The 17,797-nt window shown below is 38.9% G+C and overlaps 2 protein-coding genes across 3 annotated transcripts; both read right to left on the bottom strand.

Moving 5' to 3' along the window:
* Nucleotides 1-1,620: 1,620 nt before the first annotated feature.
* Nucleotides 1,621-8,897, bottom strand: dhrs7b (dehydrogenase/reductase (SDR family) member 7B). The gene is made up of 7 exons (XM_041817207.1): nucleotides 8,839-8,897; nucleotides 6,229-6,394; nucleotides 5,469-5,581; nucleotides 5,026-5,236; nucleotides 4,833-4,925; nucleotides 4,593-4,745; nucleotides 1,621-4,459 (listed from the first exon to the last, which is right to left on the bottom strand). The coding sequence occupies exons 2-7, from the start codon at nucleotides 6,380-6,382 to the stop codon at nucleotides 4,254-4,256; spliced, it is 930 nt and encodes a 309-aa protein (XP_041673141.1). The 5' UTR covers nucleotides 6,383-6,394; nucleotides 8,839-8,897; the 3' UTR covers nucleotides 1,621-4,253.
* Nucleotides 8,898-12,415: 3,518 nt separating this feature from the next.
* tmem11 (transmembrane protein 11) lies at nucleotides 12,416-17,789 on the bottom strand. 2 transcript variants are annotated; one of them, XM_041817222.1, is made up of 2 exons: nucleotides 17,707-17,789; nucleotides 12,416-13,605 (listed from the first exon to the last, which is right to left on the bottom strand). In XM_041817222.1, exon 2 carries the CDS (start codon nucleotides 13,596-13,598, stop codon nucleotides 13,089-13,091), a length of 510 nt encoding a protein of 169 aa, XP_041673156.1. In that variant the 5' UTR covers nucleotides 13,599-13,605; nucleotides 17,707-17,789; the 3' UTR covers nucleotides 12,416-13,088. The 2 variants fall into 2 exon arrangements, with proteins under 2 accessions (XP_041673156.1, XP_041673155.1); XM_041817221.1 differs by lacking the exon at nucleotides 17,707-17,789 and adding an exon at nucleotides 17,250-17,356.
* Nucleotides 17,790-17,797: the final 8 nt, after the last annotated feature.

Here is a 17,797-nt window from a genome sequence, read left to right as displayed (position 1 = left end):
GCCCTCCAGTCACAGTGCCCTCCATCAATGCAAGTTTTTATTGGCTGCTTTTGAAGGAACCAGCCTAGAATCTGATTCCTTTCTATAATGGCTGCAAATACACGTCCACACCAGTCCTAACATTTTATTTAAATACAAGGAAGATAATACAGATCACTACTGAAGCTGTGATGATGCAAGAATTCTAAACTTTGATTCCTTTAAAATCAAAGATATCATCTGTTTGAGGCTATGGCAGCAATAATATAAGCCCCAGGCCCCAAGTAGAGTATTTCTTGTTTTATCATCTAAAAATGCAGAAAAACTCCTTCTTACTGTCTCAGTTCCACAAATACATCAGTAAAGATGGATTTCTTTCTCATCCTGATGCTCAGCCTGAACTTCTGCACATCATCTTAAACATTTCTAAATGCACTAACTGCTGCCTTGTGATTGGCTGATTAGATATTTATGTTAATGAGCATCTGAAGCTCCCTTCACCCGAGTCACTATCTTCCATTTGAACTCTAAGCAGTCGGAAGCTACGATATCAAACACTAAACTCAGTCAACGCTCCTTCTGGAGCTTTAAAATGATTAATTTATCCCACATATAACCTTCTGATTGGTTTGCAGTCAGATCCAACATATCCTGGCTGTCAGGGCCTCTAAAAAAGTCTGCCGTGCTTCAACATCTTCCAGCTTTGTGAAGAAGTTAAAGGTGCTTTAAGTTAATTTGTCTTACTGCTTCCATGTACTTTCACCAGTCAGTACGTTTACATGCAGACCGTAAAAGTCGATTTGAAAACCTGAGACCACAGAGATAAGGACAGTTTCAAATGATTTTTATGTCTGATAATCCTCAAAATGTAACCCAGACTAGATGACTTCGCTAGAACAGTTTCACAGTGGAGATTCCACAGAAACACATGATCAAATGTGACTTAAGAAAAACAAACATGGAGGATGATTCAAACCCTCACTGGCTGTCCTGGTGTGAGCTCTGGTTGCAAAAATCAAAAAAAAAGGAAAAGACTACGGGTACAATCCTAGCTGAGACAATGGTGTAGAGTTTATGTTTGTGAGTTGTTAAAGTTAGTAACATCCTCTTAGTGACGACATTTGGTCCGCTCGCTCTCATTGGTCGTGAGTATTCCTTAAGGATCAAGATTCATAAATATAAAACAGGTTTGACATTTCTAATCCAGGTCCAGGAGGTTCTGATACAACAGGAAGCAGATTCATAAAGACGACACACATCTGAGGATTATTCGGACAGTCGTTTGTTCCAAACCTCAGATCAGAGTTTCAGTGTGAAACAGGGATGGATATCAAAATCCGGTACCAACACGTTCAGTACCTGGTGTATACCGAGTTACAGATTATGGTGCTTCATTTCAATACCTCACCACTCCAGCATGATCCACGCCACTCTGGAGGAAAGACACGAAATGTGTTAAACCTGTTTCCTTTACTTCTGTTCTATTGGCATCTTATTTCTGAATCATTTACGATACTGAGACAGCTTTTAGCTTTAGCTGGCGCCTTTTAAAACACTTTTCTACGTATCGATTCAGACATTATTTAGGTATCGGCACCTTAGAATAGTGGTTCCCAACCATTTTTACTTGGAGCCCCGAGACCCTAACAAAAAAATTATATTGTTGCCAAAAATCAACATCCATTTAATTGTTTTGTTGATAAAACCCTAAGGAAGTGGCTCTTCACAGGTTTTTCTTACCAAAAGACCATTGTAAACAATTTATTAAGTGCTTTATCATAATTTTACTCAATATTTGCTAATCTACTTTTGACAACCTCAGACCAAAGAAAGCTCCCCCCCAGGGGGTCCTGGACCCCAGGTTGGGAACCACTGCTTTAGAAAAAGTATTGATTTTGTACTGAAATTGGTAAAAAAAAAAAAAAAAAAATACCCATCCCTATTCTGCAAACATTATTAACCCAACATAAGAAGAGCAATTTCAGACAAAAAAACTGGCTCAGTGTGGGAAGACCTTAGCAGTCCTAGATTATGAAACAGGAGATCGGTTTACTCCAGCATGTTTACACCTCAGACTAAAACTAACCAGACTCTCAGAGCCCACGTAAGCTTTCACCTGGAAGTCAAATTGAATAAGTGCTATGGCTGCATTGATCCATTTATGTGGATTGATACAGGGTTAACCCATAATTGACCTGGACGATTTTTGAGTCCGATGTTTGGCCAATAATCTGTATTGGCATTTGGTTTTACCAATAACCTTAAAAATTAATTTATCAAAGAGTGTGCCGCTTTGGCTGCAAAGTGTGTCTTCCCTTTTGGCTTTATTTTCACTCTCTTCATCAAATGTCTTATTCGTTTATACAGCTCATATTTACAACTGGTAAGGGCAGATTCTATCGGTTGTAGATAAGCCAACAAAATCGTGCATCCTTCATGCACATGAGTTATCATCTCATGAACTACTAAAAATCTGTATTGTATCGTACAATCAAATCGATAGAAGTAAAACAGCTAATCTACAACATCATCTTAAAGCTGCGCTTTTATTTTGAAATTCTTACACATGCCTGTTTGTCAGTTTCTGCCTGGTTGGCGCCATCCTGAACTTTTAAATAAGTGGTAAATAGAACATTGTTCACGAGATTAAAGTGAAGATTTCTGCTCCTCTCTAGGCTGTAAAATGGTAGAACATGGTCTAGGATAACTCAAAATCATACCAGGGCAGACTTAATGAAAATGAAGAATACTCTATCATCCAAAGAATTGCCTTTACCTTTAATAAATACCAAGCAAATCAGAAGTTGCGCTGTTGTCTGCCCTTAGTTTTCATCAAACGGTCTGCACTGTCTGTCTGAAAGGAGACCCATTGTGCTCCTAAATAATGATCCCGTTTAAAATCCTTCAACTGGACTGAACCGTGCATGTAAATGTACTGACTGAATAAGAGATCTAAAGTCGACTCGTTTTCTGAATTTCACTGAACCAGCAGCATCCTGATGCAGCATCGTGAACGTTTCTCTGCCTTCTTCGAGTCTCACTCTTGGAGATCTCCTCCGTCATTCCACTAAAATGACTAATATTTAGATATACTATCTAAATCTCTGATGTGCTTCATCTTCTCACACTAGCTAAAACGATGAAGATGACTGAAGAAACAGCAGCTTTGTCTTTATGTTGAAGGATTTGTTTGTGGATTCCAGTTTTGACTGCGCTTTTGTATCATAATGTAAATTGTTATTTGGACTATTTATTGTTAACATTTCAGAAAAGTGTTTAAATTAAGATGACATCTAAAAAGGAAGAAACTGTTTAAAGTTTTCAGTTTGTAAGAGGTGTTTTTATTCTGTGTATAAAGATAGTTATAAAAGATGCTTGTCTGTCTGGGTCTGTGTTAGGTTGGTTTAGATGTGGACTTCTACATGGAGTGTATGGAGCTGTGGGGTTAAAACCATAGACTGTAATAGTAGTGGACTGGGTCTATCTGAAGTCCATTAGGAGAATTAGCCTCATTGATTTAAAGTATTTTAAATCAAACACATTTCTCTCATAAGATTTGTCTTTGACATGAAAGCGTTCATTTTTACACTGAACAAGATAACAGACCAGATACTACAACACTGAGCGTCATGCATAAAGCAACAGAGGCTTTAAATTATTAATCACTTAATTGTTTTCTTAACATAGTGAAGATTCCATCAAAAATAGCTGTTTAAATATGCATCCGATTGCAGAGAATTCATTGTTGGATGCTCAAAATGTCCTGGAGTAGGACCCTGAGACTCCCCCAATTACTTGAGCTTCACTTTGTTTAATGAACCAAGGGGGAGGGTGACTTTTGGACTCCCTTAGTTGGGGGCTTACTACTCCACAGGTTAGTCTGAAATAAAGCTGCTAGGACCCTGAAATGGACGTGTTAACATTGAATGTGCATGTGCTGACTTCTGCTTCTGCACTCAGCCTCTGGTGGAAACTGCAGACTTCTGCTTCATTGGCTTCATTTCAACACCAGAGGTTGCTGCTGGGTTAAAACCAAAACTTAAAGGTGTGCCAGCTTCTGTGCTTTCTCTCTACTACCCGCTGATCAAAGTTTCCCCTTCATGAACACTCTGGTCTCTGGTTTGCATCAGCCTTCACTGAAGAGCCCCGTCTGCATGTGTCCTCCACTAAAGCTTCACTTTTGCCCATCCTTCCTCTTCCTCTTCTCTGTAATCCTTCTGTTCCATCTTTCATCTTTCGGTCCTCTGTTTTTTCTCTCGTTCTTTACTGCTGAATCACTCCTCTTTCGGTCGGTGCTCCTTGCGAGCGCGGGATGACATGAGTTTGAAGAAGAGAGCAGGCCACAGCGTGCGGAGGTAGATGGCCACATGAGGCAGAAGTCCGGCTAAAACTACATCTTTACTCCTCTGACGAACCGCCTTCAGGACAGCCTGGGCCACATCCTGTGGGTCCCGACCTGAGGCCGTGGTTTTATCTAGAACTGAGAACAGAAGAGGAGCAGGATGAGTTAAAGACACTCCTAAAAACCTAACAATTATCTCCTTTAGTTCAACTTTTCGTGACCTGTTCTACTTAAATTTAGTCTTTATTTATTTATCAACTCTCTGCCTTACCTCCATACTTGGACCCGTCTCCTGTGACGGCGTTGACAGACAAGTTTGTTCTGATGTAACCCGGGCTGACGATGGTCACTTGGATCCCATAGCGATCCATCTCTGCCCGTAAACAGTCAAAGTAAGCCTGGGTGGCGTGTTTCGACGCTGCATCTTTAAGACAGAGAACAAACTAAAGTCTAGCTCCTTTTTATCAACCAGACAGACAGTAGCGCAGCCTGGTATTTACAGAGAACTCACAGGCTGATCTATAGGGGATGGAGATCTTTCCCTGGACGCTGCTGATGACGACAACGTGGCCGCTTCGCCGCTGAACCATGGAGGGAAGGAGAGCTGAGAGGAGTGATGGAAACATTCAGTTTCATGTGAATATAATAACATAATTATTATATTTAAAAGTCCTTTTAACATATTCTCCTAAAATGATCTGCACCTTGAGTTAAAGCAATCGGTCCAAAGTAATTTGTCTCCATCACGTCCCTCTGAACTGACAAGTTAGTATCCAATATGTTGCCACGGTAACTGATTCCAGCATTATTAATGAGCACATCCACATGTCCATAACATTTCAGGATCTCCTCTGCAGCTCCACCCACAGAGTCTGAATCAGCCAGGTCAAAGGCCACGGTGCAGGGCGTGTGAGTCTGTGTGGGCCAACAGAAGAAAGCTTATTTAAGATTTCAATGCTGCTAAATGAAGCTGCAATCAGACTATTAAGAACCATTTTTTATAAAAGTAGACGCTCTGAATCTCAAGCAGAAATCAGAGTTTGTTTGGTAACTTCAATATTTAATATCAGACTAAAGTAATCGATGAAAGGTAGCAGAGCAGGCAGCCTGGAGTAAAATCATCACAGTCTGCAGGGAGTGTGCTCACCTTTGAGCCTGCCGAGCTTGCCGTGATCTCCTCAACCGCCTCCTTCAGACGAGCTGCGTCTCGTCCGCACAGAACCAGCCGAGCTCCTGCAGCGTGGAAGACCCGGGCGCACTCTGCCACACAGCGGGGACAGAAATATAGGAGAAGTTTAGACAAAGGATCTGATGAAAACTTGAGAGGATTTGTCAGCTCAGGTATGCACCAATTATTTAGTCATTTAGTGTCACGCTGAGCTGTAAAGGGTAATTCTGCTCGCATTTCATCTTATGACTCTTGCACCAGTCTTTGTTCCTGGATGTGTTTTCAGTTTCTCTCTCTAATTTGGGAAATCTAAATCTCTTGCAGAAAATCCAGACCTGGATCAGTTTTAGAGCAGATGTGTTGGTCAGTTGTTGGGGTTCTTCAGTCAGTCACAAGATAGGAAGGCTTATTGATGATGGACCACAAGGACTTGTTAAGGCCATGCAAGAAGTACCCCAAAACTCTTCAAATGTACATCAAATGTTTCAGTGGAACTTAAAGATTTCAAGCAACATCCAGACATATTCCTGAATAGTTCCCTGAAAATATCAAGGACCCCTCCCCAAATTTCCAAATAAAATCCCCTAAAAGTATGAATAAATGTAAAACTTTCTGTAAAGTCTTGTTTTTAAAGATTCCATAACACTAACATTATTATTACCAATATTTTAATAATTAGTCTTAATCTGACATAAACTGCTGTATGTCAGTGTAAGGAAGAAACAAGTAGGAGGCCAACCTTTCCCGAGTCCTGAGCTCGCCCCGGTGATGACGACCACAGCGTCCTGCAGAGAAGCTCCTGGTCTGAGGCGGAGCAGAATCCTGTAAAGAAGCCAGACCCCGGCGCTGGCTAAAACCAGCTGAAAGCCTCCTCCTGCCATCACTCGCTCCATGGATGACAATCACTATTATCGAAACAAACAGGACTACTTATGAAGGAAAACACCGAATGTTCATTTAGAAAGAGAAATATTGATTTATGACACTTAAATCCATAAATGACATTAAATTATTTCCTGTTCTACGGTGGTGTCATAGACGTGGTCTGCTTTAATGCTGTCTTATTACCTGATTTTTTTTTTTTAAACCTTTTTCAATACCACAACAATAAAATAAAGCCTTATGCATCCAGTATTGGGAACCTTTTTTTGCTATCAATTAACAATAACTGCAGGTACACACTGTCTTAATGCATAAATACATTGCTTTTTTTTTTTTTTTTTTTTTTTTGCATTTTCTATGGATTAGTTTTTCTTTCTTATGAAACAGATACAGCCTTTATAAAGACTTCAGTACTTTTTGTACTTACAGAGTGATAAAAGTGAAGAATTATCAAACATTTAACATAAAACTTTCTTTCAGTGACACCCTTTTTTCATTAATTATTGTAATTTATTGATAACTTGATCAATGTCACAGGTGGTAGCGGTTAAAATGTTCAGTTTTGTTTTGTTATGTCTGACTCATGTTAGAATTAGAATAGAGAAGCTAAACCTCAGAGAAAGAAAAGCTATTTTTAAATGTGAAATTTGCACCAATTAGGAGGCTTAATTATATATTCTATATTAAAAACAGCTGCAGCAGTGCTGTTCCTTCATGGACATTTTGATTGCATGCACATGTTTCATTTTGAGATAAAATTAAAACAGTAAAACCACCAAAAAAGGCTTAAAACACCCCAGTGTGACCTTGATGTGTCCGCTCTAAGCTCTTACTAAATGGATTGTGAATGATTTGATGTCTGAGCTTTAAGTCTCTGATTTATGTTCAGTCTCCACAACACAGACAGGAAACACACACATACACACGTAACACAGACAGGTTCAGAGGAGACGTGAAAATCTGACCAAAAACAAGGCATGGTTGTCTTTAAAGGATGGAGATGATTGCAGAATACGCTACGACAGTGGTTCTCAACTGGTGGGTCATGAAGCTCTTCCTAGTGGGTCGTGAATGTGTGCCAGGGAAAAAAAACTCCATCTACAGAAGCTTTAAGTGGACATACAGTAATTTCATACGTGTATTTTTTGTTAGGTTTTCCTATGATGCAGAGTAAAACTCAGTATTTTTCCCAAGATTTCTACCTGTTTATCTCCCTTTTGTTGGGAAATTATGCTGGTTTACCCAACGTAACAAGGAAATTCTTAGAATAATGGCCAAACTTCCATGCTATCTCAGGAAAATTGAGTAAAATAAGATGTATGCATGCAAATCCTTCAATATCGATCTGTGTTTGTTTTGTCCTGTCTCTCTGTGCAATACGTTTTTCTATTTAGGGGCCAAATATCAACATTTTTTGGAGTGTTCTTTTCTTTATGGTTTAATGGTAGCCAAGAAAGCCAATTAACCAACATTCAAGAAATAAATTAAGATTTTTTTTTTTTTTTTTTTTTTTTTTTAATTTGTGATTTTGGGTGGGTCCTGATGCCTGACCAGTTGAGAATCACTGCGCTAAAATATACAGACAATATCCTCCCAGAGGCTGCAAATGGAATTATCATTTTAACATAAATTTGAATTAGATGAATTTGATGATAAACTGAATTACAAGGGTAGCTGAATATGTACCCCGACACGTGGAGGTATGTATTTAATCATGTATTTTATTCATGAGCTTGGTAACCTGGTGTTAGCTTGTTAGAGTTCATGTTTGTCTTATCTTTGAACAGCTGGATGACCACATGTGAGTCGGTTTTCCACAAGTCCTTGTTGATCTGACATCACAACTTCAGACTTATGAATGCCTCAAAATCAAAGGGCATTAAAGCTCCTGTTGGGAGCTTTTGGTTTGTTTTGATTTGGCGCCCCCTGTGGACAAACCAGTTCCTCTAATTGTCCTCTGATTTTGTCCTGTACTTCTACAAGCAATATTTCTAAACATGAAATCTAATTTTGCTTATTGCAGTCTATCTTTAGACTTTATTTGGGTTTTTAGCTGTAGAAAATATAAAATTTCTGCTTTTTAATTGCACAGTTTATCACTTAGTTTAGCACCTACCTCACCGTTTCCAAATTAGAAATTAAAATACACAAATAGTTGATCTTCGTTCTGCTCTGGTTTGTTTCTGTAGCTCATAAACGGTCACAGATTTCAATTTAAGTCTGTTTCATAACCACTTAAAACCTCTTTACAATGAGCAATTCTGCATGCCGACAATGGTTTTAATTCCCAACTGACGATCTACTGAGCATAAGCTTTAAAATGTGTTGATATTTACCCCAAAGCCTGAATGACTAACACAGCTAGCTTAGAGCAGAGCTGAGTTAACGATGGAGACAGCAGCTAGCTTTACTTTAGTTCTATTAAACACCGTAAATGTATAAATGACTATTTCAAGTTCTATCTCACCTCAATGTCCTGAAGCTCAAACAGCAGCATGAGTCGGTTTCAGAAACACTTCCGGGTTTATTTAACGGAAAGAACCGAAGAACGGCGCTCGCTTCTATGACTGCATTCACGTGCTGTCGGAAAATCAGAAAAAAAAATCTCACTGGGCAAATTTTTTTTCAAGGCTTCCCTGGCTTTTAAAAGTAATACGATGGAAGTCGATTAAAATTTTGGTGCTCTATTGATTGAAGTTGAAAGATAAGGCTCATTATGTAGAGGAGATATGGCAGCTCAAGGCAAATAAAGGTTTATTTGTAAAAAAAAAAAAGGTTTCTATCTTAGTTATTGATACCCCGTTTGCATACTTTAAAGTATATCATAAACATTTTAACATCCGTATATATTGGTACAGAGCAATAATAATGGCACTTTTTGTTTTAAGGGTAGGCAGTCCGAAGTTTGTTGGACCGGAGATGGAAAGGGGACCTGAAAGCAGCATTGAAATTTTGCCCGTTTGGAATTGTGGGGAATGAAGTTCTTGGGAATGAATTGGCTTTCCTTTCAATTCAAAGGCCGCCCTTGTCATATTAATGTGTACTTTATGTAAATGTTTTGCCGTAAAGTTAACTTGATTCCTAAAATACAAAAATAATGTGTGTATTAGTGAGAAAGGCAGATTTGTATCTTAAAATAATCCCGGGACTACTTGGGATTGGTTGCTGCCATTAAAATATTTAAATACTTAATGCACATTATAGCATAAAGTAATGATTTTCTTTCATGTAACACTGCACGTCATCATTCTGTATGCCTATGTCATAGCTTGTCTGTGAGCTGCATTTTCCAGGCACAGCCTTTCCTCCAGGCCTTCCTAAAGCTGTGAGGGTTGTTTTTCCACCATCAGCCCTCTTCAAGATGACAGGGGGCTTCTTTTGGTCACCAGACCCTTGAAAGGTTGTAAACAGCCAGCTGTGGATCAGCTGACTGATAATGAGCTGGCTCTGGCTACAAATAAGAAAAAGGTTGAGCTCCTCTCAGGCCTTCCTTCTGTGAACTCAGACCTGTGCTTCTGTTGTCTCTATTCATCCTGAAGAGGAATATGGTTTTAGAGGAAACAGTACACTATGCATTTCATCTCATATTCAAGACCTGTGTTAAAGTGAATGTGGACTTAAGGAGGGCTGTCACAATACCAGATATTTAAACTTTGATACAAGAATAGTAAAATAAACAGAAATCAACATCTGAAACTTATTTTCAATTACTATTATTATTATATTATTATAATGAGTTCTGTATGCCAAAGCATGCATACATTTTAGACAGTATGCAGGCAACTGCCTGCCATTTCTGACTGATTCATTTCTGTCCTACTACAATGAGCTTATGAATGTGCAGATGTGCAGATGTGCAGAGGACTTTTGTATGTTTTTAACCCTTACACAAAGCTGTGTGACACGCAAGTGCCATTTTTTATACTCTATAAGGACCTGGGAAATATCACCATCATCAACCTGCTAATTTGAGTGAATGCCCACTGCTCCACACTTCAGCTTTGGATTGAAAACATGTGAAAATTTATAATGAAAATCATTTTTTTTTTTTTTTTTTTTTTACAGCTTTAGTACTTTTTCCAAAACTATTAATCATTAAAGGTACAGTGTGTAATATTTAGGCTATCACTATTTAGCATAACAAACTATAATCACCTGAATATGTAAAAAAAAAAAGTAGAACATTGCAAGAATCAAAGATGGCGGAGTCCATGGAGGGGACCCTCCCTTTGTAAGAGTAGAAGACTTATTCTAAGTTAATATAACTAGATGATTAAACATTAATTTAGAGGTGCCGTCATATAAATACTATGTTCGAATTTTACCAGGTTTGCTTAGCCAAATATTACATACTATACCTTTAAAATAACATAATCTACGTTTAAAATGTGATATCACAAAGCGCTGAAAATGCCGACATGCTGGGCAGAAGAGCAAATGGGGATTTATTTGCAAGGTTTTGGTGTTGCTTTTAAAAACTAGAGGCCAACATTTCACCAAGGGTTGAAAAACACCGTTATAAACTTGTGATCATTAGACTGTAAATCCTCATCAACAAGATTTTCTCCCTAATAAAAGCACTTTATGATCCCTCTGCTGTATCTTACGTTCATTTTTAAATAATAACTTCCTAGTTGATATCATGAACAAACAAAACAAGTGATAGCAAATAGACGAGACGCTTAACTCATCCTGATAAACTGCCGGGAGTCACAGCTGACTGCTCGAAGTTTCATCACACTGCTAACTGTAAAAGTGAAGGTATGATAACATGTAGAATTAATGTCTGAGAAACTTTCAGTGGAGTTTTTTATGGAATAAATCAAAAATTTTCATTTGAAAAAATCTGAACTAACTGAACAGGTTTTAATTTGATCCCTCTCTACTGTTGAAGCAACAATTGTGGAGAATCACAAATCCAAAAATAACTTTCAAACAAGATTTTAGTGTCTGTAATGCTTTTACCATGACTCTTAGTGGCCAAAATGTTCTGTTTACATTTAAACTGTGCATCAGAATGGGGAAGAAAGGTGATTTAGTGGTCTGGTAGTTGGTCTGACCCTAGCATTCAGATATGGCAGCAGAAATCCAAACTAATCAGACCAGACGGTGTTTTCCAGTCTTCTGTTTTCCAGTGCTGGTGAAGCCCTGTAAACTGTAGCGGTTTGTCTGTCCTAAGCTGACAGTTGTGGTCTTCTGCTGCTGAAACTCATCTGCTTCAAGATTTAACGTGTTGGGAGTCGCTCTAGAGATGCTCTCCTGCATACCTTGGTCAAGTGTGATTTGTTACAGTTCTATTAGCTCAAACCAGTCTGTTCTTCTCCTCCACCACTGGATATTCTCTCACCATGCTCTGTAAACTTTAGAGATCGTTGTGTTGACGTGAAAATCTCAGAAAATCAGCAATTTGTGAAACACTTCAATCAAAAACCATGGCAGGCAATAAAACAGCATTCTGCCCCATCCTGATGCTTGGTTCGAACTTAAAAAGTACATTTCAGTTTGGTAGACTATTTCTTTGTTACTTCTTGGCAATAAACCTTATACTGTTGGAAAGCCTGTTTATTCCCCTTTAAAATAGTGCTACATCTGTGAGGATCACGCCTTTGTGGGATGAGCAGCAGAGCTGAGTATGTGGGTTGCACCCATGAAAAATTTGCCAAATCTCCTCTGCCAATGCCAAACAGTTGATTCTGCTGTTGCTACTGACTCTTGTTTTGTGCTTCTTGTACCATAGTGATGACATCATTGGACGTGATATCAATGCAGAGATATCGAGATGAGATTCTGCAACCATCGTCATTCTCAGATAACAGACATGAAATCAGGATAATTCATCTGCTTTGCAAAGTTACAGTTGACCAGATACAGCTAATAAATTGATAAATGATCTTAATCACCCCTCAGTTATCTCGTCTCATAGCTCTAAAATACATTTTATATCACACAAGCACCACTGATAAAATAACCTTTGATTTAAGTTTCAGCTTGTCCTTCTTTTAATGGATTTTACATGAACAGAAGTGTTTGAAATATGACCAACCAAGAGTTGAGATTTTCTTTAGTGTTTTAAAGATCACATGGAGTCAGCACATTCAAATCAGATCTGACTTTCACTCTTTTAAACAAAAATTCTACATGAACAAGACACAATCTGAAAGAAGTCGCAGCTGTCGGCTCTTTTCTGGACATTATGAAGAATCCATTTAATGAAAAAGTAAAATAAAATACAGAAAAGTGAGTTTGAAATATCCTAATGTTTAATGAAAGGGTGATGTACTGATCAGCAAGAAAGGGGTACAGTAAAACTACGAGGGAAAGGGGGAGAGAGCTTGATACTCAAAACATTACTGTCTGTTTCAACGCCGACACCGCTCAGTCCCGAGGACCTGCTCACGTACCCTTGAGCTCGAGCTTGATGTGTGTCAAGTATGCAGGTGGAGGGCGCATGGGGGGAGGCGCAAGGGTACTACAGAGATAAGTGTGCTGTTGTTGTCACAAAGAAGTAAAGGAAACGTAAGGGAAAAAACAATTCCTTCTAGTTTGTACTATATCCCTCTGATCATAGTTCAAATGGAAGCACCCACCACACGTGTGGAGCTAACTGCTGGGCCTCATCAGGACTTCCACTTCTTTTACATCTGGGGGTGGAGAGGTTCTGTTTTTTTGTTTGTTTTTTCCTTTTTATGTCGGACTTAAACCCTCTTCAGAGTGCACTCATACCGCATAGAGTTCGTAGATCTTCTTGGCGCAGTACGCCAGGGCAGCCAGTGCTATCGTATTATGGAGTCTCTTTCTGTGGATGTCATCCCTGCGTACCAAAACCACGGGCGTCGAGGAGGTGAGCGTATGCAGGGGCAGCCGTGAGAGTTTTTGGCTGTCGTATTCCACCTGGTACTTGCAGCAGGGGTCAAACTGCCATGAAATTCCATAGAGGGCGGCGCAGGCCACACTGAGGGCGCCGGCGGGCAACGCCACGTAACGCGAGTATTCAACAGGCAGTGAAAGGGGCGTCAGGAGGCATGCGGCGCCCGACAGCACGGCCGTCTTGTGCAGGCAGTTGCCCACAGTAATCCATCGAGCCGTCTCATCTCCGATGCGTGTGGGCTCGATAACAATGTATTTATACTGGGCCTCCAGTGCCTGCTCCAGCTCATACTCAAACTGGTCCTGAGCATTCTCCCCATTGTAGATCTCATGCACGATGTAGCAATCTGTCGCCGCCATCACTCCCCTGCAGAAAGACAGAAAACAAACAGCAGGAAACAGTCAGAGGAAGAAAAACTGAAGAGCTTAAATGCTTGGCTGCATGGTTGGTTTGATCATTACCATGACTGGGATCTAGTTCTCAACATGCAAATGTAAACAAATCATGTGGTCGAGCTATAATCAATAAAACAGCACAAATGTGGTGTAGTAGCTGCACTTTTAATGCCTATTTTTGATACAAAAAGTTGGCTGCTTTGTACCAGTACAAAATGCTGAGAAATGCACCGTCATGAACACAAGTGCAGCTGCCACCGTAAAACGCCACACACAACCTGGCGTGATAAAAACTAACTTCCATTACAGCACGGCTAACAACATGCTGTTATTCAAAGAGATACAGGTCAGACCAGTGGGGATAGATGCTTTAACAAAGTTTGTTCATAATCCTGCATTTAAAGAAAACCCAGGGTTCACTGTTCAGTAAATAAAGCTTGTGGAGGTCTTTGATTAAAAAGACTCTTCAATTCAAAACAACAGCAGCAAACAAAAGCAGAGGTGATGAGCAGAGGTGGGGAGCGTTACTCCTGTGGGTCTGCCATACAACAATCACTGCAGGCTGAGCTCAGCGGCTGTTTCATAGCTAGTAGATGTGAAAACGCCAAGTTGTGAACAAAAGGATGGTGCTAAAAATGCACAGAAATGTTTGGGACTTTGCTGAAGGAAAGAAAAATCCTCATGCAGGAAAATATCAGCTCTGTTTTTCTCTTTGGAAGACCTCGAATCGTTTACCAGAGCGACTTACAGACTGGATTTTACAGTAATATGAAATGTGCATAATAACTCTTCATATAATACTCAGTGGCCCAGTTACTCTGGTAAAAATTTACCTACATAAAAGTACATGTCTATAAATCCACTAAACTAAAAGTGCCCCTTTTGGTCAGACTTATATGTCAGGATGACATAATATGATGCATGAATCAATATGAAAAATAAATATTACTTTATCTACTTCAGTCACATTAGTAAATTTACTGATTTGAAAGCCTTGAAATAATCATCATGAAAACTAGGGCTGAACAACATTAAAAATATCTAACTTTGAAATTCAGTCCTCCACCACACACTCGTTATTCTGGCGTGATTTCTGCTGGAAAAACCTAATACAATTGTTTATTACCCCAAAACAGAAATCAAAGTTAAGTGGGTCACAGTTCTCTTGCTGGGGGGGATGTGGGGTGGTTTCTGTAGACTATTTTCATATTTTTTGATCCTGCCCATGTCTTAGTACCTTTTGGATTGATGTGAAGCAGTTAATTGTAAAAACCTTGGACATAATGTTTGATTTTTCCTTCACCTCTCTGTTCATTGGAAAAATACCTGATTGCCTTTGTAGAAGTGATGCATATCTTTTGAAGATATTTATAGTTGCAGGTAAGAAAGCAATTACCAAGTGCTGGCTTCAAAAGAATCCACCAACTGTGGAACTTCTTGTAAACATTATAGACTCTATTTGCATAATGGAGAAAATGACTTACATTGCATCTTCAAAAGGAAAAGGAGAGAAATATTTGGAAAATGGGATTGCCATAAATGAAAAAATCTCAGTTTTCATTTAGGATTGTCAGACTGTGCTCTTTTATGCTGTGCCTGTGTTTTTATGTCTACTTTTATAATTTTGAGAATTGTACCTACCCTTATCATCACCTGTTTTATGTTTATTTTGGAGAATTTAAAAATAAAAGTATTTAGAAAAATATATATAGTTGTGATTATTTAAACTTATATTGCAGATGTAATGTAAATTATTTTATGTAAGGTAATGATCATTTTTATATTATCCTCATTTTAGATAAGAAAAAATATTTATAGAAATAAGAAAAGTAAGATTTTTGTTAACTATTCTGAAAAAAAAAAGTTTCAATATCTGCATGATGTGTAGAGCAAACATCTCTCCTGCAAAACACTGCATAACACATTTATTTTGACACACTTTGGGTCAAATAAATATTACAACTTCTGCAATTAGAAATTTGCAGTAGCACATATTGTGATAAATATATTTATGTATTAATTGCCCAGCCTCAGTAGCTACTGAACACATGTACAGTAAAGAATTATCTTTCTTTAGTGGCAATTAAAAACATGAGGATATGGATCTCCAACCAGGTGTTTCAGGCAAAGCCCCGCTTCTTCAACAAGGTGAAATCCAACAGCTGTTTTGGGATGTGATGTAGAATCACCTCTATGTGCTACTGAAGTGGAGAAAGTACACAACTTTAGTGCTTAAGTAAAAGTACACTTACTCTACTTAAAACTTTCTAAAGTAAAAGTGAAAGGACTGAGTTCAAGATATACTCTAAAAGTACAAGTACACCCCAAAAAACCTACACAATTACTTCAGAGAATGTAATAAGTTACTTTCCACATCTGCAAACACGTTAATGAATCCGATGAGCAATGCAGTTTTACTTGTTTTTAACCAACTCCCCATACACAGCACTGTAAAAGAATTAATATTTATTATATATAGTATTTAATTTTAATATTCTAAGAGACTACATGGCGAGAGAAACGTCTGTTTACCTGACATGTAGATGGGATTGCTCTCACTTTCTCTTGATGACTGAAGCGTCAAAGTTTATTTATTTTTTAGATAAAGATGTGGTACTTTTTAAAGTTATTGTTCATTGAGTTAACATGATCATATTGTCGCATATTTTGACAACCTTGCAAACACATATGTTGGGGTCACTCTGAGGCCTTTCAGGTCCTGTTGACAAGCAAACCTTGTTGACTAGCCTAGCTATCGTAACCAAACTCGGTTATTCGGCTGTAAACACAGCGGACCTGGGTCTGGAGAGTGTGGGGGCGATTTTTTTCAGGACCACTGTGTTACGGACATTATGTACCGTAGCGTCAGTTAGATAACACGGGCTAACTCGAGCGCTTTGTAGAAAGTTGAAGTACCGGTGTACTGGTGTAATGGGCGACCGTGTTAGCTGGTGACTTTCAGTCGAATGCGTCTGTAGTTGTCGTAGTTAATAACAGATGTTAAAAACGTCAGCGGTCCTAATGAATGACTCGTTGCCTATTTCTTTGCATTCAAACATATCTTATTACAACACTTAGACATCAAAATTAATAAAAAATACAACGAAGGACATTCGTTGGGACGCTCTCTGTCATCAACATCCGTTGTGACAACGACAACCACAGCCAGATTCGGTTGGAAGTCATCGGTTAACACGGTCCCTCGTTAAACCGTAACACCGGACTGGTACGCTAAGTTGATTTACTTTCAGAAAAGGTCGACAAACACAGCAGACAACATTAATAGCTCCACCTGGATTAGGTGGCATTTTAGCAGAAATAATTCACACTTATAAACGACTAAACAAAACTTTTTTCACAGTCGATCGGTGGAGGTGAAATAACCAGAACATCACATGAGCGGCTAGTTTGTTTCCCTGCTAACGTTAGCTAGCTGTACACGTTAGCCAGCTAACGTTAGCTCACCATGGGATAAAATTCCGACTTGTCGTGTTGGCATTTTACTTTAATCCCAAAAGACATGAACGTTTGGGATCTCTCAAATGGCGACATCTGCAAAATGATGTATCATATGAAAACATTTTCGTTTAATGGCCAAGATGTGGAGTAACTGACCTCTCCCTGCTTACTGGGACACCGCGCCTCCTTCCCAGCGACGCCATGTTGGAGATACAACTGTGATTGCAGTTGACGTACGAGAGCGCCAAGCCTTGTGGGTAATGTAGTGTATCAGCGCAGCCAAGGCATTGCTTGTATAAAAGTGCAGACTACAATTCACAAGATACTTTAAAGACTGAAGATCGCCCGTTACGTATTTTATAACAGCCGAGAGAAGTTTGAGAGGTCAGAGCAAATTATAATTAAATTTAATGCAAATTAGCGAGAGTATGTTTGTTTAAAATACAACAAATGAGTACATATATTAAAACTGAACGTAAAGCGAGTACTGGAGCTGTGAATATTAAAATCTGAAAGAAGAGCGCATACATCGGTTAACACATCAGCATGTAATATTTTGTCCCAATTATTAACGTTTCTAATAATATTTGTGTTTGTACTCCACGCCACTTACCCATATTTTGCCCTCGCGTGCTCTGTCACTGTGTCCTCGTGCACTAGTTAGAGCTGTCTGTCCGCGTGCAGCTGTAACCTGACACGGTGTG

The sequence above is a fragment of the Cheilinus undulatus genome, linkage group 21 (assembly GCF_018320785.1).
Source record: "Cheilinus undulatus linkage group 21, ASM1832078v1, whole genome shotgun sequence".
NCBI classification, from domain to species: Eukaryota; Metazoa; Chordata; class Actinopteri; order Labriformes; family Labridae; genus Cheilinus; species Cheilinus undulatus.
Note: the sequence above shows the minus strand (reverse complement) of the source record. Positions and strands in the feature narration are given on the sequence as shown.

Excerpts from the sequence above, each read along its gene's own strand:
- tmem11 (XM_041817221.1), bottom strand. The coding sequence starts at position 17,296 with ATGGCGTCGCTGGGAAGGAGGCGCGGTGTCCCAGTAAGCAGGGAGAG. Across the intron at positions 13,606-17,249 it reads GTCCCAGTAAGCAGGGAGAG|GGGAGTGATGGCGGCGACAG; the intron begins GTCAGTTACTCC and ends GTCTTTCTGCAG.
- dhrs7b (XM_041817207.1), bottom strand. The coding sequence starts at position 6,382 with ATGGAGCGAGTGATGGCAGGAGGAGGCTTTCAGCTGGTTTTAGCCAGC. Across the intron at positions 5,582-6,228 it reads GAGCTCAGGACTCGGGAAAG|AGTGCGCCCGGGTCTTCCAC; the intron begins GTTGGCCTCCTA and ends GCTGTGTGGCAG. Across the intron at positions 5,237-5,468 it reads CAAGCTCGGCAGGCTCAAAG|ACTCACACGCCCTGCACCGT; the intron begins GTGAGCACACTC and ends TGGCCCACACAG.